Below are 27,473 nucleotides of genomic sequence, written 5' to 3' on the forward strand. Positions count from 1 at the left end.
TTCCTAAGAAAGCCCACATCTCTGACCTCAGAAGATCCAATAACTGGCTTTCCACGTAAGACAAAATCCTCCTCAAAACAGCAACCCTGACACCCAAATGTTTCCACTATGCCGCCCCACAATACCTCATAGCAAGATTTACGAGACAACCCACCAACCGTCCCATGAGATCTGCTAATGCCAACCTCCTAACGGTGCCCAGATTTAAACGTACGAAGACTGGTGGAAGCACCTTCCCGGTCAAAGCTGCTCAATACTGGAACTCCCTCCCTCCGCCCCAGAGGGAAGACCTACCCTACCTACGCTTTAGGTCCAACCTCATCCATTGGATCAAGGATAATGACCTCTGACCCCTTGCTACATATATATTATAATTCCTGTCCCGCCGGTACCTTTCTGTATGTACTGTTCACGGTGCTTTTTGCTGTAGTGTGTAACCTGCCTGTTTTATGCTTGTATTCTGTACATACTGCCTGTCTACAACTTACTGTATAAATGTATGATCTTGTACAGCAATGTAACCGAAGCTGAACAACCCTCTTGATGCCTATTGCGCCCTGATACCCTCGGGTCTGGCGCGCACTACAAATATTAAAACAAACAAACAAACAAACAGTAGAAGCGTTCATCACAGCGGTGAGAAGATTAGCGAGAACATGTAATTTTGGACAGACGACTGATGAACGATTGCGAGACCAATTTATGTTAGAGATTAATGATGGGAATATAAGAGAACTATGGTCTAAGGGTGATCCAGCACTTGAGGAGGTTCTATGCAACGAAGTAGAACACACAAATAGGTGTGTGAAAACACTTGCAAACAAGGTTCACTATATCAAAATGCCCGAAGAGAAAGGCAATAGTATTAGTTCTGAGACAACAGCTGCCATCTCTGGAAAGAAAGTGACATCATCAACTAAACCCAAACCTGGCAACATGAACAAGAGTAATTTTAATACCAGAGCGAACCCGAAACCCCAAAGGAAATGTTTCAGATGTGGAGCCACCGGTCATCTTGCCAGTAGTATCACATGCCCAGCTCTCGATGAGAGATGCCATAAATGCAAAAGAAAAGGACAGCTCACAAAATGCAGTTGTTCTGGCGACATCAATATGGTCGATGATAGTACTATGGTTCTGAAGAAGCAATGTTAGCTGTTGGTGATGAGGAGGACTTGGATGGTCCAAGAGATTGCGTGACCATTTTTTGTGAGAGGGTAGAGATAATGATCGACTCGGGGGCAAAATACACTCTATCACCGAGAAGAATATTTGAAAAAACATTCCCAGGCAAGAAATTGTTGGAAGTTGACATCAATCCACAAGCCTATGGTGATATAAGAATAGATTTAGTTGGATGGTTCGAGGCCTTGTTATAGTTTAAAGGAAGAGCAGTGACATGGAAAGCTGGTTACAGCAGAACAGATTCAAAATCAGACTTAATCCCAATGAAGAGGAGTATGTGCTACAAATTGACAAAGAAGAGCTACGGAATCAAATATTCAATGATAAATCAGGTTGCCTGAAAGGATTTGTCCACAAAATTCACCTTGCACCAGATGCTGAACTGGTTGTTCAGAGAGAAAGGGCAATCCCTTTGGCCCTACGAAAAGAAGTAAAAAATGAATTTTAGAAGTTGGAGGAAAGTGGCATTATAGAAATAATTGAATCATCATGATGGGTGTCACCCCTAGTAATTGTAGCCAAACCCAATGGAAAATTGAGGTTATGTGTAGACGTCCGTGCACTAAACAAGTGTGTTATACCAATTTGCTATCTTCTTCCCAACATTTTAGAGACTTTATCAACCATAAATGGTGCAAGAATATTTTCGTCATTAGATCTAGCAGCAGCTTATCAAGTCAAGTTACATCATGAATCCAAACAACTCATGACATTCGTAACACCAGAATGATTATTTCAATTTGTGAGAATGCTGTTTGTCTTGTCTCAGCCGTCTCGTATTCCAAAGGATCATGTATGAAATCTTTAAGGATGTAAAAGTAGTGATATGTTTTCAGGATGCCATATTGATATTTGGACCAGACCAACAAACACATGAGCAGAGGTGGACAGGGTGATGAAAATGCTGATAAAAAGAGGGCTAATGTTAAGCAAGGAAAAGTGTAAAATCAATCGAACCAAGATTGAGTATTTGGGGAACACTGTGTAAGCGGACAGAATTAATGTAAAGAGGAGACTTGCCAACAACATAAAGAATGCAATGAAACCAAAAGATAAACGGCCAGTGCGTACATTCTTAGGCATGGCAGAGTACTACTCAAGATTAATTCCCAAATTTACAAGCATGATAATAAATATGAGGATACTCCTGAAAAATAATTGTCAATTCATATGGAGCTCAGAATGTGGCCAAGATTCTGTCGCTATCAAAGGTGCATTAGAGTTCACACCTTCTCTTAAAGACTTAAAACTAAATAGGAAATCGATAATTTCAACGGATTCTAGCAACACAGGACGGGGCTGTGTTCACACAAGTTGAAGGCAACACAGAGTTTGTCATTGCATTCACATCATGTTTGTTAAGTGGCGCTGAATAAAATTACTCCACCATTGAAAAAGAACTTCTCGCTGTCAAATGGGCAATTAAGACATTTAGAAGATTTCTATGGGGCACTGAATTCGCCATGCGCACATATCACAAACCATTAGAGAAACACTACAAAAGAAGGGTCTGGATGGTGTATCCTCGTGCATAAGGAGATGGGTCATTGCACTGGAAGAATTTCAATTTGACATGGAATATGTACCAGGAAAGAAGAATACCCCAGCTGATTGTTTGCCTCATATTGGTGTGGATGGAGAAGATAAAAATGAGTACATAGAAGAGTAGGAATGTGTGCTGTATGTTGAGCCCAAGATGATAATGAGTAATGAGTGGGAGAGCAGTGCAGAAGGAGATAGCATTCTTAAGAAAGTGAAAGAGATTTTCGAAAGAGTTGAAGAAGTGAGGAAAGAGATAGTTGTGGAAACCAACTTAGAGGGACTTTGGAAGATAAGTGAGGATCTGAATGTGGAAAGAGGTTATGTTATTAGGGGGGATATAGTGTTCCCACCTACTGACCTTAGAAAAAAGAATAATTGAAACAGTTCATGAGGGACACCAAGGCATCACAAAAACCAAACAGGTGTTGAGTAGCTAAATTCTGGCGGCCTGGCTGTGACTTGGAAGTAGAGAGGATTGTAAGGGATTGTGTTCCATGCTGTTTAAGTGGGAACAATCTTGTGCCAAGAGAAAGTCCTATGTCACAGGTAAGAGTTTCCTGAATGCTGCGGGACAGAGTAGGCATGGACATTGTTGGACCCATTCTTGGCAAGAGTGTAGACAAATATTGCATTATGTTGATTGACATATTATCCAAATGGGTGGAGGTAAAAATTACAAGGTCTATTGTGACTAGAGATGTTATCATTTTCATGGAAGATGTGTTTAAGAGAGAAAGTTATCCGCTGGAACTGTTAACAATGGCGTTTAATTTAAAGCAAGTGAGATGGGTGAATATTTAATGAGAAATTGTATTGAACATAAGGTGACCGCAATTTGGCATCCCAAAACCAATGGGGTAGCCAAACACTTTAAAAAGTAATCAAAGATTGCATCAGATGGGCCTGGGTGAATGGGGAGGATTGGGAGGTTGTTGTGATGAGCAGGATGGAGGTGCACAGATTTTATCCCCACTCTACGACTGTAGTGTCGCCATTTGAGTTTTGTAGGGGGAGAAAGCCCAACTATAAATTGTGTCCGCCATGGATGGTGCGAGCAAGCTGGATGGGGAAGAGTGTGCAGCAAGTGAGAGAGAGAATGGGGGAAAGGCAAATGAAGAAAAATAGGAAGTAGGATGAAAGGAAGGCAGTAAAAGAAAATGAGATAAAACAAGGTGACTACATCAGGATTAAACTCCCTGGTCTATTGATGCAGGGTGCCATGAAGTGGTCCTCGACATGCAAGGTAGTGAAATTTGGGCATAATTTGGTGAAAACAGATGGTGGAAGGTTTTGGAACATGAATAGAGTTGTAAAGGTGACAAGAGAGAGGCATCAAACTGTGAATGAGCAAGTGGAGGAGAAAGAGAACTGCACAGGTATCAATGGTCTGAGGCGTGGTGCCGACAGACCACGCAGGTCAATCAATAAGCCTGAAAGATTCAAAAATGTTGTGTTGTATTAATGTTGTGTTAATAGGAGGGAGGTGTGTAGTATCCAGCATGCACAGTGTTAATGATGTAAGGTAGGACATGTCAAGAGGTGAAGGCTCTAGAATGGAAGGCAGGGAGGTTACAGAGTGAGAGAGAGAGCCTACTGAATTGAATAATGCTGTGCTGCTAGTGGGCGTATAGATGTTACCTTGAAGAATGAACTACATTTTGGAAAGTATTGTGGGCTTCATCACTTCAATAACCTGCCAGCGTCTACTACCAATACTCCAAACAATGTAGCTACCAATAAAACCCCACGGGAAAAACCTCAGGCAAGCGGTAAGAGAAACCTGACAGAGTCAAACAACAGCACCATCCAAATAACGTAATACCGCCCAAATGCAGTGGGTAAAGGAAGTACAAGCAACATACAGGGTGCTCTCTGTAATGATGTTGTCTAGTTAATAGTGTATTGGTTTCACATACCAGAGCAACATGAGAGTGCTACGTAAGTGAATCGGTTTGATAATATGCCTGCATTATCTCATTTGTAGTTGTTCCATTGTAAATGCGCTTCTAGCCAGTGACTGTGCTAGATTTTTTAATATTTTAAGGACCTACAACCAATATTCAGCAGGAACAAAGTACATAAAGACATCTTGCATGAACCCTCTTTTAATTGCATAGAACAGGGGTCTGCAACCTGCAACTGTCCAGATGTTTTGGAATACAACTTCCATGATCCCTCACCATTCACTGTGCTGGTTGGGGCTGATGGGAGTTGTAGTCCAAAACATCTGGCTAGCAAAAGGTTGCAGATCCCTGGCATAGAAGAAACCAAAGATCCTGACCAGATGTGCATTTCCAGTGAGCCAATAAAAAATGAGGCTGGAATGTATCCATGGAATATGAGAGGTGGAAAACCTACCGACACATCTGCACCGGCAGAGCCGAACAATAAAATGTCAAGGGACTTACATCTGCAAATCCTCCACAGAGATACCTTCTCGAACCATGAAACAGAAACACCCTGGGACACCACCCCATCCAAGATTGGCAAACACTAGTGGACCTGGTAGTGCTGGTATTGAAAGGCGATCTCCCAAATACATGACAAAGGAGGATTTAGGAACTCAGGTATTTTAGGATGCTTGACATAAAGTACAGAGGTTTAAACCAAGAAATGGGTTTAATGTCTCACTAGGGTGAACTTTGAAGACTAGCCTATCAGTCCACATACCACTTGAACACTGCTAATGTACCCTCAGTTTCATATAGGTGCTAGGAATTAAACTCATTTGCCATATACAGAAGTCACAAAGCGTTTTCTGGTACCTAAAAACAGACAGTTCATTGTGCATAGCAGTGTAAAAGTGCCTCTTGCAAATAAGGTGTAAGAATCACTGCAGTGAGTAAGTAGGGGGTGATTAGAATAAGCAGACAGCACTTAAACATGTTCATTCCCTGTACAGATGTTTTCAGCAATGCAATATTACCTTTGAAATTACTATAACACATGCTTCTTTGCATTTTTAAAATCTTCATTCCGAGACATTTTTACCATAAACAGAAACGCTAATACTCCCAAATTCAATAGGACCTGATTATTCATTTGTATATTAATTAATTTAAAGAAATATTTTCTCTCATGTTTGGAAAATCAAAAAGGACTGGACTGTAAATGTGAACAGCAATAACTGCCCTGTCTGCAATGGACCGGATGATCATAGCACTGCGTTCCTTGCATACCAGACCTGTATGTTAACCTCTGCTCACAGTTTCCTTCCGCGTTCTTCCTTCTGATTAAGATGTTCTGTGAGAGTTCAATTATATGTATCAGAACTGAAGCTTTTGTGGTTTCTCTTCTATACTAAAAACAAAATAAAAGGGTTTGATAAAGGACCGGCTACACCTTGGCTTTAATAACACATTTGTAATTGCAATTATAGTATGTATGCAGAAACTCCCTAATCTGGCATGTTCGTTTGTTTTTGTTTCTTTCTGTTTTCTTGGCTCGTTGTCCACGGTTCCATGTCTTTACAACGACACCATAAATTACGACATACATTTAAAGCAACACCTGAATAACGAAAAAAGTCAAATTGTTCCCCCAATCCCCTTTTTCTACTGCCTTTTTACCCTCCCCCAACTACCTCCACCCCCTTTAATCCCTTACCCCACCCCCATATATACGTTTACTTTAGAATTCGATATTTTGTTGTTATTTAGGGGTCATTTAAAAAGTGTGTTGTTATTTATTTTTCGTTATGAACACTGTATACCATTGTCCACGTTACCTTGAACATGTTGTCTCATCTGCATCAATGTGTGTACTTGTCTCTGAAGTTCTCATCTGCCTCCCTCAGGGTATAATAGAGGCGTACAAGAACGGCATCACCCTTGATGAGAACACCACCACGATGGGCAAATGGAAGTTTGAAGGCTCCTTTTTCTTCTCTGTCTCCGCAATAACAACTATCGGTAGGTACCACCACAATACCTGGTTGAGTGTCCTGCTATGTTCCATGCTCTGACGGGTATGATAGTACATTTCAATACATTCTGAAACATGCAACAAGGTTCTGAAACATGCAACAAGGTTAAGGGCGAAGCAGTCACTCTTCAGTGGTTTCAGGTGGCATTACATAGAAAGATGTTACATAAACCTTTCCCGTGGCTCACCAAATGGAAATTAATCAATTTTGCACCATTTTGTTTCCTACTTGTGTGACTGGAAAGAACAATGCTCTTTTTATCACAAAAAACCTCACAAAAGATAAGATATCAGATTTGACGGGAAGCAATGTGCTACTAACAATGGGGTGAATTTGAGGGACATTCTGACCCGGTTGCTGTGGGGAGTAAATGGAACAGTCACAGGGGACAGTACATCGGTGGATTTACATAGATTAAGGACAACCAATATTAGACATTTTTTAGTGCAGGTAAGTGGTACAGCCGGCTATGTTAGGGATGTGACCAGGATGGAAGAAGTCTTGAATTGGAGGTAGAGAAAGTGAGGGAAAGCGGCAAAGGACAAATGTTAGTTCGAAGGCAGATGATAGGTCGGTTAAGATGATGACTCGGAGTTGAGTATGTAGGTTTTTCAATTTGACTTTGAACAAATTGGTGTGGACTGTTTCTCGGATGTCTTGGGAAGAGAATTTTATGCAAGTGGAGAAAGAAGAGAGAAAGTGAGGAAGCAAGAGGATGCACAGGGAGGGCGAGGTGCCACAGAGTAGGAAAAGGAGTAAACTGACTGTGTCCTAAAGGTAGTAATGTCATGCATAGTTTGAAGATGGGCCACTCTTTGCTCCATTCCTCATTACTGAAGTAGAAGACAGTGTACAAAACCAATTTTCTCAATTATATTCCATCAGACAAATACTTTAGTCCTGTAGTTTGGGTCGGAAATGTCTGCGGGAGAGACTGGTAGTGAATTGGACTTGTGGATGTGGAAATTGACAAAGCATTCAACATCCTCTTAAGATTTTGACTTTCTTGACATCGCCCTCCATCATTTTCATCTGTGTTCCTTAATGTACTCTTGGTTGCCAGCGTGCATTTGAAGGAACCTCTGTTGTAAGCCTTGACCTCCTCCCATTTCAGGCCTGACTTGCAGTCAACGTTTGTATCAAGTTTACATCAGTCAAATTCCACATCTGTGTTTTATCTTCTTAAGATCATATGGGATTTGGATTTCAATGTGGTGTTCTCACCTTGCTGCCTGTGCAGTTAGTTCCCTTTTAATTGGATCTCCACATAAGCTAACATGGGTTTATTGCCAGAATCATTGCACGGTGGGAATGACGGGGTAATAATCCTTAAATGTTCAGACAGCCTGTGCTTCTGCACACACTCTTCATTCATGTGACATCTCTCTGACCTGTCTCTTCAGAACCAAATTAGGATTATTACAGGCCAATCTTGAGTCACTTTCCAAAGGAAATGCTTTCTACAGACAAGTTTGTTCCACGAATCTGGTCCAGGGGGTGAAAATGTTCTTCTGTCTGTGGATGAGGCTCTGAAATAGAGCCTGGAACAGACAAGGAGACATCACCCTGTGAGGGAGGTGAGGTCGGCGGAGATCAAAGCAATAGGCACATTTATATCCACAGTCCTCCCTGCCAGGTTTTCCAGTTGCATGCGTGACACCTCAAGCCAGTCCTGAATTTTGGTTCCAGTGGCATGCTGGAATTTGTAGTTTTGTTTCCCCCCTTGCAAGGATGGACCTACAAGTCCCAGCATGCAGTATGGGAAACAATAGGGCTGACTCAAAGATTCTGCATGGAACTGGGAAACTTGGCAGCTATGCACAGTACTCACCTGGGCTTCTGCAAGCTTACCAAGGACACCCACCACACCCACACACAGCCTTCTCCCCAGAAGTGGTGTCGTGTGAGAGTGAGGGTTGAAGTGTAATTGGGGAGCAGACTTCTTTAGATTCGGTAAATGGTACACTTGGACAGTGTTCAGTATTTGCATTTGTTTTTTTATATTTTGAGTATTTACTGAGCGCAGACCTATCTTTTGGAAGCGTCTCCGAGTGCTGTGCATCAGTAGGGGGCTGATAGGAATACAGGTGTGGAGGGAGCACCAGTTATAAAAGAACATTACAGGTAAGCAACTGGAGCAGTAGCTAGAAGTGAGGTGGAGTTGGCCGGCAGAGAGGTTCGAGGGTTTCTACAGTGCGTGAAGAAGGTACTCCTTAAAGAGGGTCGTCTTGAACCTCTTTCAGGGGGGCCACTGCTTGCAGCAGCCTTAGCACTGACACGTCAAGCGTTTGTAGACTTTAATTTTCATAAGTGGCAGCCTTGAATCTTTGTCAAAGAAGGTTTCTTGTCCTTTCAACAAATGGCTTTATACTATTTGTAACCCTCAACATCCTGATGAAAACTGGAAGTCTGTTAATGTATCTTTCTGCAAGAGGGATATCGCTGTCTATAGGTCTCGGGGCTAAGGACTAAGACATATGAACACGTAAACCATCGGGGGAACTGTGCCCCACAACTTGTGTCATCTGATATTGCAAAAGATCAATACTATTTGGACAATATGCTAAATAATACTAGGGCCTACGTGTGTTTCACGCTGATTGGAGCAATTATAAACACCAGGGATGCGTGCATGACTCAGTAAATCAGTTTTATTTCAGTTAAATACCCAATAAAGCAGAAACAAAGTTAGTACATACAGAGAATAACATTCCAATACAAATAAAGTTGGAGTCTAAAACAATATACATATTTACACTAGGGACTAAAAATAGCATTTGTACTCAAAAAAACAATTCATATTTTCCATAGACTTAGATCCCGGGAACCGGCATTAGTTATGTAACCGGATACTGCAAAGATGAATTCTGGGTGTGAAGGTGACTTGCATGTAGTGTATGCTTCTATAATAGATCGTGCACAATACTTGCTAAATATCGGTGCAATCCAGCGCCTTCTGATTCCATTGTATCTAGGACACAATAACAGAAAATGCAAATCAATTTCAGATGGACAGAAGGAGAAACATTTGTCAGACCCCTTAGTGGACCACCTGCCACATGGAGGATGTTCACTCTAATTTTGTGGCTATAGAATCCTTTCTTAGGCAGATCAATCTCATCCAGATATGCTTCTGCTGTAAAATCATTCTTATGCACCAGGTAGCCTGTGAATCTGGACAGAGACCATGTCCTTCAGAATTGAGTCTCCAGATGAAAGAGTTCCAGTCTTTCTTTCATGTCATTCAATTCTTTTCTTGTAATAATTCTAGATTCCTGTAACAATAACTGAAACACATACATGCTAGCATTTTCTTCACATGACTAAACCATTTCCATCGACTGACTCCTGAATGAATGAATGAATGAATGAGGTGTCTTTATAAAAACTCAATTCCTTAATAGTAGCCGTATCCAGTATCAAACAGGCTTTAAATCGATAACATTATTAATCAGAAAACTTCCAATTTCTGAAAACAATGAGACACAGGGAGTACTTAATAGAAGATCTAGAATTTGTTCAATGAACATGCCTTCGGCTTTGGAAAGATTAAACACACTTTTTAACCCCAGTTTTCACATCTATGAATTACAGTCGTGACTGCTTGAGATTTGTAAACTTCCCGGGTTCTCATTGGTAAAGTATTTCCCAATGTATGCCTTGTAGGGTCCATGATCTCCTTTTCAGAATCTTCCCACTTTTATCTATTTTCTTTACCAATTCGGCAATATTCTGGAAGCGCACCCCTATATATTCATAACAGTTGACTTGTTTTAATAGAGTGCCTTCAAAAGAAATATTCTATTTCCTTGGGCAGGAATAATGACATACCATGACGTCTTCTTGCTGCCGTTAATATAGCGTTGTAGATTTCAGGAGGGGTCACTATACAAGGATAATGTCCCGCCACCAAGTTTTCGCCCGAGGCGAAGCTGAGGGTCTTACATTGAGGACGGGTCATTATCCCAAGCAGTAGTGAACTCTCCTGAGGTCTATAAGGCTATTAGCACATAGTGGTAATATCAATCAGTGCTGTGGAGGTTTTAAGCAAGAAAAGTTACTTTTATAGTGAGTTAAGTAAATAGACAAACCGAGTAGGTAAATTAAAAGTAGTTTCATGTTGCGGTATTTAAATTACTATGTTGTTTTCATACCGTAGGCATTTTAATTGCAAACTTGCTTAAATGTGCAGGCTTAACACGAACATGCATTGGTTGTTATGTAAAGCTAAACTGTTTCTCTATAAGAAAGTTAAAGCATTTTTCCATGTTCTAGCTTTCTCTTCTGTGAGTTAAAATGGATGTTGCAACACAAAAAAAGTCATCACAGGGAGGAAGTGTCTTGATGAAAGAAATGTTGATTTGAAATTGTTATTTCCCTGTCTGCTTTTCTAGTCGGAATGTTAAGAATGCATTCAATACCTGTAGTTATTGACTGCACTCTGAGCATTCAGATTGGCTGAGAGGAGGTCAATTATAATATCAATGTGCTAATAACAAGTTTTCTCTCCAGGCAAAAAGATGTTGCAACTCCAATTTGCTTTTTTAAACCAGAGTTTTTAAAAAAAAAAAAATCTTTTAGTAATCACTGCATCCTCTGCATAAATTAGAACAATCATTTTCCTTCTACCAATTTTTGGTGCGTTTGCATTTAGATTTCGCAGTTTTACAAAGAGATAATTTATATACACCAAAACTAAAATGGGGATGCAGAACACACCCCTGGTGTACTCCACTTCTAATGGGGAATGTCTTTGTCGTCTCACCCCCATGACCATAGCGTACAACTGCAGAGTTATCCTCATAATGTCTTGGAATGGGGTTTAAAAGTTCAATCGGTACTTGCATATTTTCCATACCGTTTTCCGATCAACTCTATCGAAGGCCGTTTTAAAATCTATAAAAGCAATGCAAAGAATGTTCCTTTTTAAAATAACTAAAAAGGTCTGGTCTACAGTGCTCCTCCCTTTCCTAAATCCTGCCTGGACATCCCTGGGTGGGGGAGATTTCATTCTTCCCCCACCCAGTCCTCCCGACGTCTTATGTTGCAATAGACCAGTCAATTCATGACATCGGTCTTCAATTACTAGGCTGTGATCTGTCACCTTTTTTAAAGATCGGGGTGATCTCTGCCTGTTTCCAGGTTTTTAGAACAAAATTACATTTTTAAAAATGGGACCCAGATCATTGGTTCTGCCGTGAACAGCAACGTATCTACTCTTGGAGCCTTACCCGATTTCTGAGCAAACAAGGTGGCATGAATGTCCAATTCAGTCATAATTAGTACTCCTAAGGTTCGGAGGGAGCAGTGCGCACAGCAACATGATTCATGAAGAGTGGCGACACGCTGATACCCGGCTGCCATAGAGATATGGTACTCCAGTTCAGACTGATTGACCTGATCTGTATTCACAAATTTGGCAATCAATCGCCATAAACTACTCTGATCAGTATTGGACGTGGCGCATCTCAGGACCTCACATATATTAGCTTCTGCCTCCAACTTCTTGTTCCTAATTAGATTTGTATGGGCACGGCACAATCCTATTGGTGGATATTCATCAGTTCCAATCTTTAGAGCCCTCCACAGCTCCTTTATGGCCATATAACATCGATTATCAAACCATGAATCTGAAACCGACCAGCTGGCTAATTGCAGGTTTGGAAAGTGAGGCAACAAGGTTTCGGTAGTAGTTTTCTAATGCTATTATCCCTTCAAGTTCTTCACGAAAACATGTTTTCAAAATAGGTAAAACAGAACGGAACGTAAGTGGTACGATTTCAGAATATGATGCCATTGACAATGTGAGGCGCCCACTGTTGTTGGTAAGCAGGATATGCGAGCTAACTATGCTATTTGCATTAACATTCAAATCCATAGGCCCTACAGACTGGGTCGTGGTCGCTTTCAAGCCGCTGTTCGGCTACTAATGACTCCGTAAAACCCTAGAAAAACTGATATGAGAATATAACCTACATAGCTTGAGTAGCCATCTCTTTCACAGGTCGGGATTACAGGGTGATCGCCTGGGAGTCGACCGCTACAGGTTCTAAGGCCCAGAGAGCAAATCAGTGTTGCTAATTTACGTGATGCGGTTGCAGATCCCCTGATGGAGGGGCCGGGGGGGGGGGGCAGTCTAAATTTGGGATCCCCCAATTGGTGTCTTGCTCCAATCTGAAGGTTCAAATTGACTGTTAAAATCGCACACTACTAAGAACATGGACCGCCTCTTAATATTTGTATTAATACTACTATAGCCAGAGATCATCTCTTCAAGCAATAAGCTGGCGATTCATTAAAGAGCACAGTCTGTCTAAGGCAGAGATTAAACAGCACAATAGATTCACCTGATGGCAGTGTGATTTCTAGGTACATTACATCACAGCTCTTAGCATCAATTAATTTGATAGATGCCTTTAGACTGCCTTTAGACTGATGCTTAACCAGATTAATAACTCTCCTCTCGGTCGCCCCCTCAAGCCACATGTGCCCACCAAGGTGAAATGTACATAACCTGCCACTGAGTATTGGCCATGGACCATGTTTCCTGTAGGCACACAATGTCAAAAGTCTCCACAGAGGATTGCCTGTCCCGATATCCCATCTTACTGTTCAAACCTGCAGTATTTCAGGACACATTTCCTGACTTTAAAATGGAGGTTGTAGCATGGGCTGGGTGTAGTTCGAGGTAGGGGAGATGCTGTCATTTTGCGGTGGGCCGATCTGGGTTGAGGCCTTGATCGTTCTGTGGCTCAATCGGGGAAGTAAGCGTAACACCTCGCTCTTTCGAGTCTAGTGTGTTTAGGCCTGTATTCATGTGAGTTATGGGGTACAGTGCGTAAGGAATGAAGGGTAGTTTAGGGGCAACGCATTTGTCTTAGAAGCAAAACAGCACAGGTTCAAATCTCGATGCTGTGCTTAGAAACCACTCCTGGTGTTAAGCGTGTTGTAATGAACGAGCAATTATTATAAATTATTCGCATTATAAGGATTTGTTATACAGTTTCCTCGTAACAATCTGCGATCCAACAGGCGGAAGAGACCCGAGATCAACAGATAATAGGCCATCGACAGGTGCAACATACTTCAAAGAGACTTTAATTAGATCACTATTGCAATCAAGGGGGGGGGGGTCATGTATCCATTCTGCACCCACGGTATCATCGTGGATAATCGATAGACAGACTTTAGTGCGGTGGAAATAATGACAGACCTTTTAAGTCAAAACATTTCGATCTTCCTTTTTGTACCTTTTCAAATTTAGGTACATTTGTCAAAATAAAAGTATTGGCGTGCATGACTAGTTTTAATACAGACCCTCAATAAAAACACATTTGCTGATGATAATTTAGAGATAACAAAACGAATCCACGTTTGAACTAGATATGAGTTGCCTAGTAAGTTGATCTACAGCGTTTTTAACTTCTAAACTATGAATTTATTTTGACTACAGGATAACACTAATAAAGGCAGCCATGTTTTTTTTCCCATCCCTCCTCAAAATTGGGATCGTAGGTCCTGATGAAGCACGCACCTTGGGTAGTGTGAAACACCTGTAGCACTAACTGTCTTCATTGCATGCACTTAATTTTCTTTTTTGCTGTTTGGTGTCACATTGTTGTAACCAAAGGATATCGATTTAGCACCTGGATATGTAGTACTTTACATAAATATACCCTTACAATTTGATATTCTTACATTTTTTCTATATTTTTCGACATAGGGCCTCATTACACGGAAGGCGGTAAGGGTTAACGGCCACCGGTAATGGTGCCGGTGACCGTTAACCCTTACCGCCTTACTACGAGGTCCCTATGAGGGTTGGTACTTTAACGCCTGCTTTTTAGCAGGCGTTAAAAACCAACCTGCAAAGGGATCAGGGTGCTAGTTACGGTACCGCAATTTGCGGTACTGTAATTCGCACCTTCCCCATTCCCATTATGCCCTATGGGGCAAAAATGGGAATGGGGAAGGGCAATGGGGGAAGGGGGAATTACCGCCCCGCCAAACTTGGAATAGGGCGGTAATTCCCCTTTCCTCCAAGGCGGTGCCGGTATTTTACTGGCATGGACCAAGGTGCTAATAGCTAATAGCATCTTGGTCCACCGCCTACCGTGTAATGAGGCCAATATTGTTTTTTTGTTGCGGATAACAACACATTGAGGCAAACAGTAATGTATAAACACGGTTATATATTCATGATTTGTGATTTTTTTTTTTCCATGTGTCTGGTTGAGAGATAGTCCATATTTTCTAATATTGACTGATTTTCACACTGTCCCGATGTTCTCCGCCAGTACTGCACGTCAAGCCTTTTGCCCAGTGCTGTACACAGCCAACAGTGTCCTTGTGGCTATGAATGATTAATAAGGAACGGTCATTGATTCATTCTGAACAGCGTGGGTTCTTCATTGGGGTGGTGGGGGAACATGAAATGTACGTACAAAACTCCATCCCCTCGTTAAAATCATTTTTACGGAATAAATGAGTAGTATGTCATTAACATCCCACGTTTATTACACATGACGCAGTCCATATTTACGGTCGACCAGCCCCCCGTGCACAATTTTTGGTCACCCCTCCACCCCCTCCCATAGACTACAAACAAATACCAGAATACAAAGGCGCAGCGCGATTCTTCAATAGGCGCTCGCACCGCGCCTCTGTCACTCACTGGCCCTCATTACGACCCTGGCGGAAAGTGACTGACCGGACCGCCACAGCGTAAATAGCGTTTCTGCCATTGCACGAAGGAGCAAAGTGCGGCCCATTCCGACCCATCGGGCACGAGCACCACGGCATGGCGGAAGTGCAAAGTCCGCGATGGCGGAAATGACCCCAAAACGGCCCACACCGCCGCCGTACGGCGCCCTAGGTGCAATACCGCCACCCATCACAGCGGACACCGCAGTGTGCGCCTACCGGAAAGTACGGTGACCGGAAATATACGGAAACGGAAGTAAAAACATGGGCCCGGAACGGGAAACATCCCGCCGTACACCTATAAAACCACTAAAACCACACAACCACCAAAAACACTACCCTGAGACACACCCCAACCCGTCATCCACCCTAGCGAAACCAAGAAAAATGGGAAAAGTAGCGAAGAAAGCGTGCGACCGCAAGCGGCAGGTCCACTTCTCCCGTGAGGAACTCACCGTGCTAACAGAGACCCTCCAGGAGAATGCAGCCGTCGTCTTCTCCACGCAAATGACCAGGACGGCACTTGCAAACAAGAAGGCCATATGGGCTCTGGTGGCACAGCGGGTAAGTGCGGTGGGGACCGCACCCCGCAACCCACAGCAATGCCGAAAGCGATGGGACGACCTGCGGATACGCGTCCGCAGCATACTCTCTGCCAACCGCAACATTGCCACAGCCACCGGGGGAGGTCCTGAATCACCCATCAAGTTGACCCCCTGGGAAGAAATCTGTGCCTCCACCATCGGAATGGAGAGCATAGAGGGAGTCGGAGGGATGGAGAAAGGAGTGCAGACATCCGAAGATTCAGGTAGGTGGGCCAGATAAAACAATGCCAAATCCACAAAGTCCATTCATGTGAAGTACCATGTGTCCACATAGTGCAACAGAAACACATGTCCAGGAGAACGTCCACACACATCGGCCTGATAGCGCACGTTAAAACCCACAATAAATACATAATTAATTAAAAACCCCTAAAACACGCACCACACGTGCAGCAGGCACACCCTAACTGCAGGCTGCCAAACAACTGCACCCTCACTCCACACACAAATGAAAGCACCTCCAAGGCCCCGACCCAAATCACCCTCAGGTACCACCCCAATGCATGTGATACAATGCCATTCCAATTTCCACAGACCCATCAATAACCCTCGCCCTCCTTTACTCCACCACAGGGTCCGATCCAAACGACGAGCATCAGGACACCCCTACCAGCACACCTGCAAAGAGGGCCAAGACCAACGGCCAAAGACCCTCCACCTCAGCTGCACGCATCAAGACACGGCAGCAGCACAAATCAGGTGGCAGCACAGAGGAGGGAACATCAACAGGCACCCCAGCAGCCAGCATGCCCACAACACCACCACCACCACAGGTCCCCCCAACGGATGCCACAGAAGGCACTGCCTCTGGTGGCAGCAGCACCATAGGTGACACCTCATTGATGGCAGCATGCTCCGACACAGAAGACGGGGATGTCGAAGTCAGATCCATCCATGACCTGTCCCAATCCCCCTGTCTGTCCCATCCCGTACAACATGAGGATGCCACGCAGGGGCACCCACAAGACGACGACTGGCCATCCCCCACAAGCCCTGTGGCAAGGCAACATGAGGTCCACAGCCCCTCTGTGACACCCCCGCAAATGGCCATGGCCCAGCAGAGGCAACAGTCCCTCGACCAGTTAATCGTGCAACAGCAGCAACTGGCCACGCTCCTCAAGGACCATGCCGATGAATGTGGGGGCACTAAGGCAGACATAGAAACATCAACTGAGACACTTAGGGCAGAAATGGAGAGAGGTACAGAGACACTAAGGGCACAAATGGAGAGAAGCACCGAGAGCCTGAGGGGGGAACTGCATGCGACGTCCAAAGACGTATGTGCCGAACTTGCCGCAGTGCGCCGTGTGCTCACTGAGCTCTCGCAAACCCTCAGGGACATGCATGGACGTGAGCAGGCAGAGACATCATCCGTTGCAAGTTCCGTCCAGGGCAGCCCCCAACGTAGATCTGGGAGGAACCTGCGCTCCACAGGCAGGGGTGCCCCTGACACCCGCAGAGGGGGCTTGCAATAGCGACTGCCCACTGACAATGAGCATCTTTGGACACTGGTGTTCGGGGGGGAGGTAGGAGGGTGGAGGGGGTGTGTTGGGCTCACTTGGGTGGCGGGTCGATAGGGTGTTCAACATGATATCACATATGCCATAAACAGTGCACGATCAACCAATGAGATGTGTGGACATTGATCTTTGTGTACTAGGCCATCATAGGCGTACAGTCCATATTGTGCATGTCCCAGACACACACAGTGCCACGAGTCCCGTGTCCATGTATCAGCCACCAGGCGTGAGTGCTAGAAGCATGCATCTATGAGATGCTGACGAATGTCACGGCCCTCCGGTGCCTCGCAGACTCCTTGAGGTGCTGCCACATCCCCACCCTCATCATGACCATCATCAGGTGCTTGCAGTTCTGCGTCAGGGGGCATGGGCACATTTCTACGTACGCACATGTTGTGGAGCATGACACATGCCATGACCATCTTTGCAACCTTCACATGGCGGTACAGGAGTGCCCCGCCAGACCTGCTGAGGCAGCGGAAACGACCCTTCAGTAGGCCGAATGCCTGTTCAATGACTACACGGGTACGTGAGTGGGCATGGTTGTAGTCCTCCTCATGCTGGTCCCGTGGGTTCCGGACTGGTGTGAGGAGCCATCTCTTCAGTGGATATCCAGCATCACCTGTATGTGGACGATAAACGTATGATGTGGAATGCCATTGCTACGTACGCACACCCCCCCCCCCCTTCCTGCCAGGTCATTGCCGAATCACATACCCCACATTATCATGCATGTAATGAGACTCACCGAGTAGCCAGGATCTGTTCCCTGCGTGTCGCTCCATGTAGCGTGGTATTGTAGAGTTCCTCAAGACCATAGAATCATGGGTTGATCCAGGGAATCGGGCACAACAATGTGTAATGATCCTGTTGGAGTCACACACCATTTGTACATTCAGGGAATGAAATTGTTTTCGGTTGCGGTACTGGGCCTCCATGGCATGTGGGACGACCAATTCCACATGGGTGCAGTCGATGGCACCAATGCAACCCGGTATGCCGGCAAGTGCATGGAATCCCACTTTTGTGTTGGTAATTTCCTGCTCCGAGCGTGGTAGAGAGATGTAGTCGTCTGCGTGCTGCAGGAGGGCATCGAGCACTTGCAATAGTGTCCGTGAGAACAGTGGCTGAGAAATGCCATGCAACTGTCCGACTGTGTGCTGGTAGGTGCCTGTGGCCAGGAAGTGTAGTACAGACACCACCTTCAGTAGGGGTGGGATGGCGGTTGGGCTATCTATCATGCTGACAAGGTCAGCCTGTGTCATGTCCACAATGGCGGTTATGGTGTCCCGGTCCAGACGGTAGAGGGTGTGGATCTGCTCATCAGTGAGGTTGAACGGATGTGCTCGGAGGCGTGGGATTGCGGGCTGCCTGCGTGGTGGTAGTGGCTGTGCTGGCGGCCCTTGCTGGCCCTGCCTTGCCCTCCTCCTCCTCCTGCGTCTCCTCCGTGCGGCCGGTTGTAGTTGGTGTTCGTCTTCTTCTTGGAGTTGGAGTACTTGCAGTGCTATCAGGTCCCCCAGGGCCAACATCGCGAGTCCTGCCGGTAGCATTTCGGAGTGGGTGTGGTTGTGGGAGGAGACTGGGTGTGCAATTTATGTGTTTTCAGGCTGTATGGCCTCCACCTGTGGTGATTCATTCCACCTGTGCAAACTGCTCTCCCCTTTGGCCGAGCACGTCCCGCACACAACGCTGCAATTCGAGGAATGGCATCTTGCTATTGCAATCATGTATTTGTACCCGATGGCCGTGTAACATTGGTTGATATGTTCATTCTGCTGTGGTCCCATTGTTTCACATACTATCTGTGCAGTCGCGAACAGACTTGTGAAGGGTCAGTGGTACGTAGTACTCGAGTAACGGTGGGCCCTCATGCATCACTGTACCGAGTTGCAACGACGGGCGGGGCGTCCCATTTGTGGGTGAAGGCAGTTGCCATTTTCACACACAGCCGCACTAGATGGATTAATTTGTGATTTCAAACGGCCACAGATGCCTCTTCGACGTGATGTTGCAAATGAGGAATTCGAAGGGCGGCGCTTTCGGTTTTCAGCTAGCGGCGAGGAAATGCCCACAGGTCTGACTGCAAATATAACGTTCTATTGTTCAATGTTCTTGAGACAGGGGCCATGGCGAGGATGCAATGATTGATATGAATGGTTTGGGATGCGCAATAGCGACGTGGGCGATGAGGCCGGACGTTCCCAAATACATGTTACTTCACTACACTGGAATTACGGGCTGGGGCACTGTGGATTTTGCAGGCTGCATAACGCACAGACTCAATGGATATTTCTAATGTTATGTGAGTAAATATTCAGGCGTTTTAATCCCGGGATGAGGGAATGATGAATGGATGCATGGGCAGGTGATTTGATACAGAGTTTGCCATGTACAGGGCTTCTTGGAATCTATCCGCCTCCCCTGCGCTATGTGATGCAGGGCTGCCATAGTGGGACCATCGTCTATCTGGCCTTGTTGAGCCCTCCCTGTCTCGACGCGCCCTCAGACACTTGTGTCCATGCACGTTACCAATCCCATCAGATGGATTCTGTTTTCACAGACGCATGCACAGGTACACTCGTTTGTGATGGTGTTTACACCTCGATATAGATAGTTATGAGTCGCAAGTGGTTTTTGGGTGGTGATGATCCTTTGGAGTGGGCTAGCATGCATATGGCTGTGGATTTAGTGTGATCATTGAAGTGAGTTGTTCGAATGTAGTTCTGATGGCCATTCTATTCTTTTTCTTTTCTTTTGGTTGACAGGTATCTCCTCCCCTTTTGCCACTGCCATCTGTATGCCACTCCTGCAGATGGCTTTTACTCCCGACACCTGCTGCTTCGTGTTAATCAGTGGAGCAGCATTACGATCTTATGGGACGATCGCCAATGGGCCACATGCCCTTACGCAGTACTGGTGGCTCGGAGCAACATTTCGGCCTTTCAGCTGGACTAGTGCCTCCCCATTGGGACGGCCCTGCGGTTCTGTGCGCTTCCATGTTGCCTTTTCGTACGTGAATGTGGCTCTGTGTACCATGATGGAACAGGGCGTCACACAAGTAGTGGCTGGTCATTTCTTGCGGATGCAGCCCACAATGGTGAAATGTGTTTTGGAGTTCATGGCCTAATGGCTGTATGGGCTTGGTGATTTTGTTGTGCATTAAATTTCTATTCTGATTTGGCCCGTGTAGCGTTCTTCTTTGCAAGTGATGTGGCATATTCCTATTTGGGGAGCGATGTATTGTGAGGAGATCTGCATTGGGTTCCAGCTTCGGAGTTTAGTTGCGTGGTACTGTACTGGGCGCGTTTGCCTACGAAGCCCAGTGAGGTCAGGGATGGGGGCTGCCAATATGACTGTTTGAATGTTGTCATGCTCAGGGGCGGGGGATTGGGTTTTGTGTAACAGATGCCGGTCAGCCAGGTGGACTGGTGGCATGATGTGATTTTCGGAATATTGCTGGTCACAGGTGCCTGTGTTTGCGTGCGTTTCGGGGGGGGGGGACTGTGGTCATGTCCATTGGATTGGCTTCTGTATTCGTGCCATCTGTGCCCTGCAGCTCCCATTGGCCCCTCTTGTGTTTCTTTTGTTCGTTGGCATGCATGGGTGACTTGTACATTTCACTGGTTGCATTGTGACTTCATTGCACCTACGGGGAGTTGTACTTTGTGGGCAAGGAGCGGTGTACAGGCACTCAGTGGGGCCGTTTACGGTTGATTCGCGATGCCGTACTTCTCACCATGGCGGAATGGTACATTCCGCCATGCTTGATGGCGTTAGGTACATGTCCGCTAGGGTCGGAATTAGCGTACCCTTGCGCCATGGTGGTGTTTACGGTTTGGCATGGCGCGCGCGCGCGTGCTTGGTGCAGTTAGCGTTGGCGTTCACTACGGTGTCGCTAATGGCTTCGTACTTTGCGGTGACGGGTCATAGTCGCACCGAGCGCTATTCGATGGCGGTATTGCATTTCCGCCATCGTTTTCCGAATTCCGCCAGGGTCGTAATGAGGGCCACTGTCATGTAAAGTGTCAAATGGGGGTCATTACGACCCAGGCGGTAAGTACACCGACTTTACCACCATGGTGTAAACTAAGTTTACACCATGGTGGATGGCGGATTTACTGCCCCATTCCAAGGTGAGTGGGGCGGTAAATCCCCATTTCCCATTTACCCTTCCCCATACCCATATTCACATAGGGCATAATGGGAGTGGGGAAGGCGCTAATTACGGCACCGTAAATTACGGTGCCGTAATTAGCACCAAGGTGGTTTACCGCCATGGATTTTAACGGCTGCTAAAAGCAGCCGTTCAAATTGGAATCAGGCGTTAAGGGTTAACGACGGCGTTAACCCTTAACGCCTGGGTCTTTCTATTAGTGAGTGGCTCACTAATAGAAAGTCATTGGCCCTCATTACGACCCTGGCGGAAAGCGACTGACCGGAGCGCCACAGCGTAAATAGCGTTTCCGCCATTGCACGAAGGAGCAAAGTGCGGCCCATTCCGACCCATCGGGCACGAGCACCACGCCACGGCGGAAGTGCAAAGTCCGCGATGGCGGAAATGACCCAAAAACGGCCCACACCGCCGCCGTACGGCGCCCTAGGTGCAATACCGCCACCCCTCTCAGCGGTCACCGCAGTGTGCGCCTACCGTAAAGTACGGTGACCGGAAAAATACGGAAACGGAAGCTAAAACATGGGCCCGGAACGGGAAGCAACCCGCCGTACACCTATAAAAACACTAAAACCACACAACCACTAAAATTACCACCCTGAAACACACCCCAACCCGTCAACCACCCTAGCGAAACCAAGTAAAATGGGAAAAGCAGCGAAGAAAGCGTGCGACCGCAAGCGGCAGGTCCACTTCTCCCGTGAGGAACTCACCGTGCTAACAGAGACCCTCCAGGAGAATGCCGCCGTCGTCTTCTCCACGCAAATGACCAGAACGGCACTTGCAAACAAGAAGGCCATATGGGCCCTGGTGGCACAGCGGGTAAGTGCGGTGGGGACCGCACCCCGCACCCCACAGCAATGCCGCAAGCGATGGGACGACCTGCGGATACGCGTCCGCAGCATACTCTCTGCCAACCGCAACATTGCCACAGCCACCGGGGGAGGTCCTGAATCACCCATCAAGTTGACCCCCTGGGAAGAAATATGCGCCTCCACCATCGGAATGGAGAGCATAGAGGGAGTCGGAGGGATGGAGAAAGGAGTGCAGACATCCGAAGAATCAGGTAGGTGGGCCAGATAAAACAATGCCAAATCCACACAGACCATCCATGTGAAGTACCATGCGTCCACATAGTGCAACAGAAACACATGTCCAGGAGAACGTCCACACACATCGGCCTGATAGCGCACGTTAAAACCCACAATAAATACATAAATAATTAAAAACCCCTAAAACACGCCCTACACGTGCAGCAGGCACACCCTAACTGCAGGCTGCCAAACAACTGCACCCTCACTCCACACACAAATCAAAGCACCTCCAAGGCCCCGACCCAAATCACCCTCAGGTACCACCCCAATGCATGTGATACAATGCCATTCCAATTCCCACAGACCCATCAATAACCCTCGCCCTCCTTTACTCCACCACAGGGTCCGATCCAAACGACGAGCTACAGGACACCCCTACCAGCACACCTGCAAAGAGGGCCAAGACCAACGGCCAGAGACCCTCCACCTCAGCTGCACGCATCAAGACACGGCAGCAGCACAAATCAGGTGGCAGCACAGAGGAGGGAACATCAACAGGCACCCCAGCAGCCAGCATGCCCACAACACCACCACCACAGGTCCCCCCAATGGATGCCACAGAAGGCACTGCCTCTGGTGGCAGCAGCACCATAGGTGACACCCCATTGATGGCAGCATGCTCGGACACAGAAAACGGGGATGCCGAAGTCAGATCCATCCATGACCTGTCCCAATCCCCCTGTCTGTCCCATCCCGTACAACCTGAGGATACCACGCAGGGGCACCCACAAGACGACGACTGGCCATCCCCCACAAGCCCTGTGGCAAGGCAACATGAGGACAACAGCCCCTCTGCGACACCCCCGCAAATGGCCATGGCCCAGCAGAGGCAACAGTCCCTCGACCAGTTGATCGAACAACAGCAGCAACTGGCCACACTCCTCAAGGACCATGCCGATGAATGTGGGGGCACTAAGGCAGGCATAGAAACATCAACTGAGACACTTAGGGCAGAAATGGAGAGAAGCACAGAGACACTAAGGGCACAAATGGAGAGTAGCACCGAGAGCCTGAGAGTAGAAATGGAGAGAAGCACCGAGAGCCTGAGGGGGGAACTGCATGCGACGTCCAAAGACGTATGTGCCGAACTTGCCGCAGTGCGCCGCGTGCTCACTGAGCTCTCGCAAACCCTTAGGGACATGCATGGACGTGAGCAGGCAGACACATCATCCGTTGCAAGTTCCGTCCAGGGCAGCCCCCAACGTAGATCTGGAAGGAACCTGCGCTCCACAGGCAGGGGTGCCCCTGATACCCGCAGAGGGGGCAAGCAATAGCGACAGCCCACTGACAATGAGCATCTTTGGACACTGGTGTTCGGGGGGGAGGTAGGAGGGTGGAGGGGGTGTGTTGGGCTCACTTGGGTGGCGGGTCGATAGGGTGTTTAACATGATATCACATATGCCATAAACAGTGCACGATCAACCAATGAGATGTGTGGACATTGATCTTTGTGTACTAGGCCATCATAGGCGTACAGTCCATATTGTGCATGTACCAGACACACACAGTGCCACGAGTCCCGTGTCCATGTATCAGCCACCAGGCGTGAGTGCTAGAAGCATACATCAATGAGATGCTGACGAATGTCACGGGCCTCCGGTGCCTCGCAGGCTCCATGAGGTGCTGCCACATCCCCACCCTCATCATGACCATCATCAGGTGCTTGCAGTTCTGCGTCAGGGGGCATGGGCACATTTCTACGTACGCACATGTTGTGGAGCATGACACATGCCATCACCATCTTTGCAACCTTCTCATGGCGGTACAGGAGTGCCCCGCCAGACCTGCTGAGGCAGCGGAAACGACCCTTCAGTAGGCCGAATGCCTGTTCTATGACTACACGGGTACGTGAGTGGGCATGGTTGTAGTCCTCCTCATGCTGGTCCCGTGGGTTCCGGACTGGTGTGAGGAGCCATCTCTTCAGTGGATATCCAGCATCACCTGTATGTGGACGAGAAACGTATGATGTGGAATGCCATTGATACGTACGCACACCCCCCCGCTTCCTGCCAGTACATTGCAAAATTAACATACCCCACATCATCATGCATGTAATGAGACTCACCGAGTAGCCAGGATCTGTTCCCTGCGTGTCGCTCCATGTAGCGTGGTATTGTAGAGTTCCTCAAGACCATAGAATCATGGGTTGATCCAGGGAATCGGGCACAACAATGTGTAATGATCCTGTTGGAGTCACACACCATTTGTACATTCAGGGAATGAAATTGTTTTCGGTTGCGGTACTGGGCCTCCATGGCATGTGGGACAACCAATTCAACATGGGTGCAGTCGATGGCACCAATGCAACCCGGTATGCCGGCAAGTGCATGGAATCCCACTTTTGTGTTGGTAATTTCCTGCTCCGAGCGTGGTAGTGAGATGTAGTCGTCTGCGTGCTGCAGGAGGGCATCGAGCACTTGAAATAGTGTCCGTGAGAACAGTGGCTGAGAAATGCCATGCAACTGTCCGACTGTGTGCTGGTAGGTGCCTGTGGCCAGGAAGTGGAGTACAGACACCACCTTCAGTAGGGGTGGGATGGCGGTTGGGCTATCTATCATGCTGACAAGGTCAGCCTGTGTCATGTCCACAATGGCGGCTATGGTGTCCCGGTCCAAACGGTAGAGGGTGTGGATCTGCTCATCAGTGAGGTTGAACGGATGTGCTCGGAGGCGTGGGATTGCGGGCTGCCTGCGTGGTGGTAGTGGCTGTGCTGGCGGCCCTTGCTGGCCCTGCCTTGGCCTCCTCCTCCTCCTCCTCCTGCGTCTCCTCCGTGCGGCCGGTTGTAGTTGGCGTTCGTCTTCTTCTTGGAGTCGGAGCACTTGCAGTGCTATCAGGTCCCCCAGGGCCAACATCGCGAGTCCTGCCGGTAGCATTTCGGTGTGGTTGTGGGAGGAGACTGGCTGTGCAATTTATGTGTTTCCAGGCTGTATGGCCTCCACCTGTGGTGATTAATTCCACCTGTGCAAACTGCTCTCCCCTTTGGCCGGGCACGTCCCGCGCAGAACGCTGCAAATCGGGGAATGGTATCTTGCTATTGCAATCATGTATTTGTACCCGATGGCCGTGTAAGATTGGTTGATATGTTCATTCTGCTGTGGTCCCATTGTTTCACATACTATCTGTGCAGTCGCGAACAGACTTGTGAAGGGTCAGTGGAACGTAGTATTCGAGTAACGGTGGGCCCTCATGCAGCACTGTACCGAGTTGCAACGACGGGCGGGGCGTCCCATTTGTGGGTGAAGGCAGTTGCCATTTTCACACACAGCCGCACTCGATGGAATAATTAGTGATTTCAAACGGCCACAGGTGCCTTTTCGACGTGATGTTGCAAATGAGGAATTCGAAGGGCGGCGCTTTCGGTTTCCAGCTGGCGAGGAGATGCCCACAGGTCTGACTGCAAATGTAACGTTCTCTTGTTCTATGTCCTTGAGACAGGGCCCATGGCGAGGGGGCAATGATTGATATGAATAGTTTGGGATGCGCAATAGCTACGTGGGCGATGAGGCAGGCCGTTCCCAAATACATGTTACTTCACGACACTGGAATTACGGGCTGGGGCACTGTGGATTTAGCAGGCTGCATTACGCACAGACTCAATGGATGTTTCTAATGTCATGTGAGTTATTATTCATGCCTATTGATCCCGGGATGAGGGAATGATGAATGGATGCATGGGCAGGTGATTTGATACAGGGTTTGCCATGTACAGGGCTTCTTGGGATCTATCCGCCTCCCCTACGCTATGTGATGCAGGGCTGCCATAGTGGGACCATCGTCTATCTGGCCTTGTTGAGCCCTCCCTGTCTCGACGCGCCCTCAGACACTTGTGTCCATGCACGTTAACATTCCCATCTGATGGATTCTGTTTTGACAGACGCATGCACAGGTACACTCGTTTGTGATGGTGTTTGCACCTCGATATAGATGGTCATGAGTCGCAAGTGGTTTTGGGGTGGTGATGGTCCTTTTGAGTGGGCTAGCATGCATATGGCTGTGGATTTCGTGTGATCATTGAAGTGAGTTGATCGAATGTAGTTCTGATGGCCATTCTGTTCTTGTTCTTTTCTTTTGGTTGACAGGTATCTCCTCCCCTTTTGCCACTGCCATCTGTATGCCACTCCTGCAGATGGGTTTTACTCCCGACACCTGCTGCTTCGTGTTAATCAGTGGAGCAGCATTACGATCTTATGGGACGATCGCCAATGGCCCACATGCCCTTACGCAGTACTGGTGGCTCGGAGCAACATTTCGGCCTTTCAGCTGGACTAGTGCCTCCCCATTGGGTCGGCCCTGCAGTTCTGTGCGCTTCCATGTTGCCTTTTCGTACGTGAATGTGGCTCTGTGTACCATGGGGGAACAGGGCGACACACAGGTAGTGGCTGGTCATTTCTTGCGGATGCAGCACACAATGGTGATTAGTGTTTTGGAGTTCATGGCCTGATGGCTGTGTGGGCTTGGTGACTTTGATGTGCATTAAATTTCTATTCTGATTTGGCCCGTGTAGCGTTTTTCTTTGCAAGTGATGTGGCATATGCCTATTTGGGGGGCGATGTATTGTGAGGAGATCTGCATTGGGTTCCTGCTTCGGGGTTTAGTTGCGTGGTACAGTGCTGGGCGCGTTTGCCTACGAAGCCCAGTGAGGTCAGGGATGGGGGCTGGCAATATGACTGTTTGAATGTTGTCATGCTCAGGGGCGGGGGATTGGGTTTTGTGTGACAGATGCCGGTC

At 47.0% G+C, this 27,473-nt stretch overlaps 1 protein-coding gene across 1 annotated transcript in view; it reads left to right on the forward strand.

Moving 5' to 3' along the window:
* Positions 1 to 27,473, forward strand: part of KCNK17 (potassium two pore domain channel subfamily K member 17) — a 242,749-nt gene that overhangs the window by 137,516 nt on the left and 77,760 nt on the right. Inside the window, exon 2 of the mRNA XM_069608753.1 lies at positions 6,524 to 6,638. Within this exon, the coding sequence (XP_069464854.1) occupies positions 6,524 to 6,638 (115 nt within the window). The remainder of the gene's footprint in view (positions 1 to 6,523; positions 6,639 to 27,473) is intronic.

The sequence above is a fragment of the Ambystoma mexicanum genome, chromosome 4q (assembly GCF_040938575.1).
Source record: "Ambystoma mexicanum isolate Mex_15411 chromosome 4q, UKY_AmexF1_1, whole genome shotgun sequence".
NCBI classification, from domain to species: Eukaryota; Metazoa; Chordata; class Amphibia; order Caudata; family Ambystomatidae; genus Ambystoma; species Ambystoma mexicanum.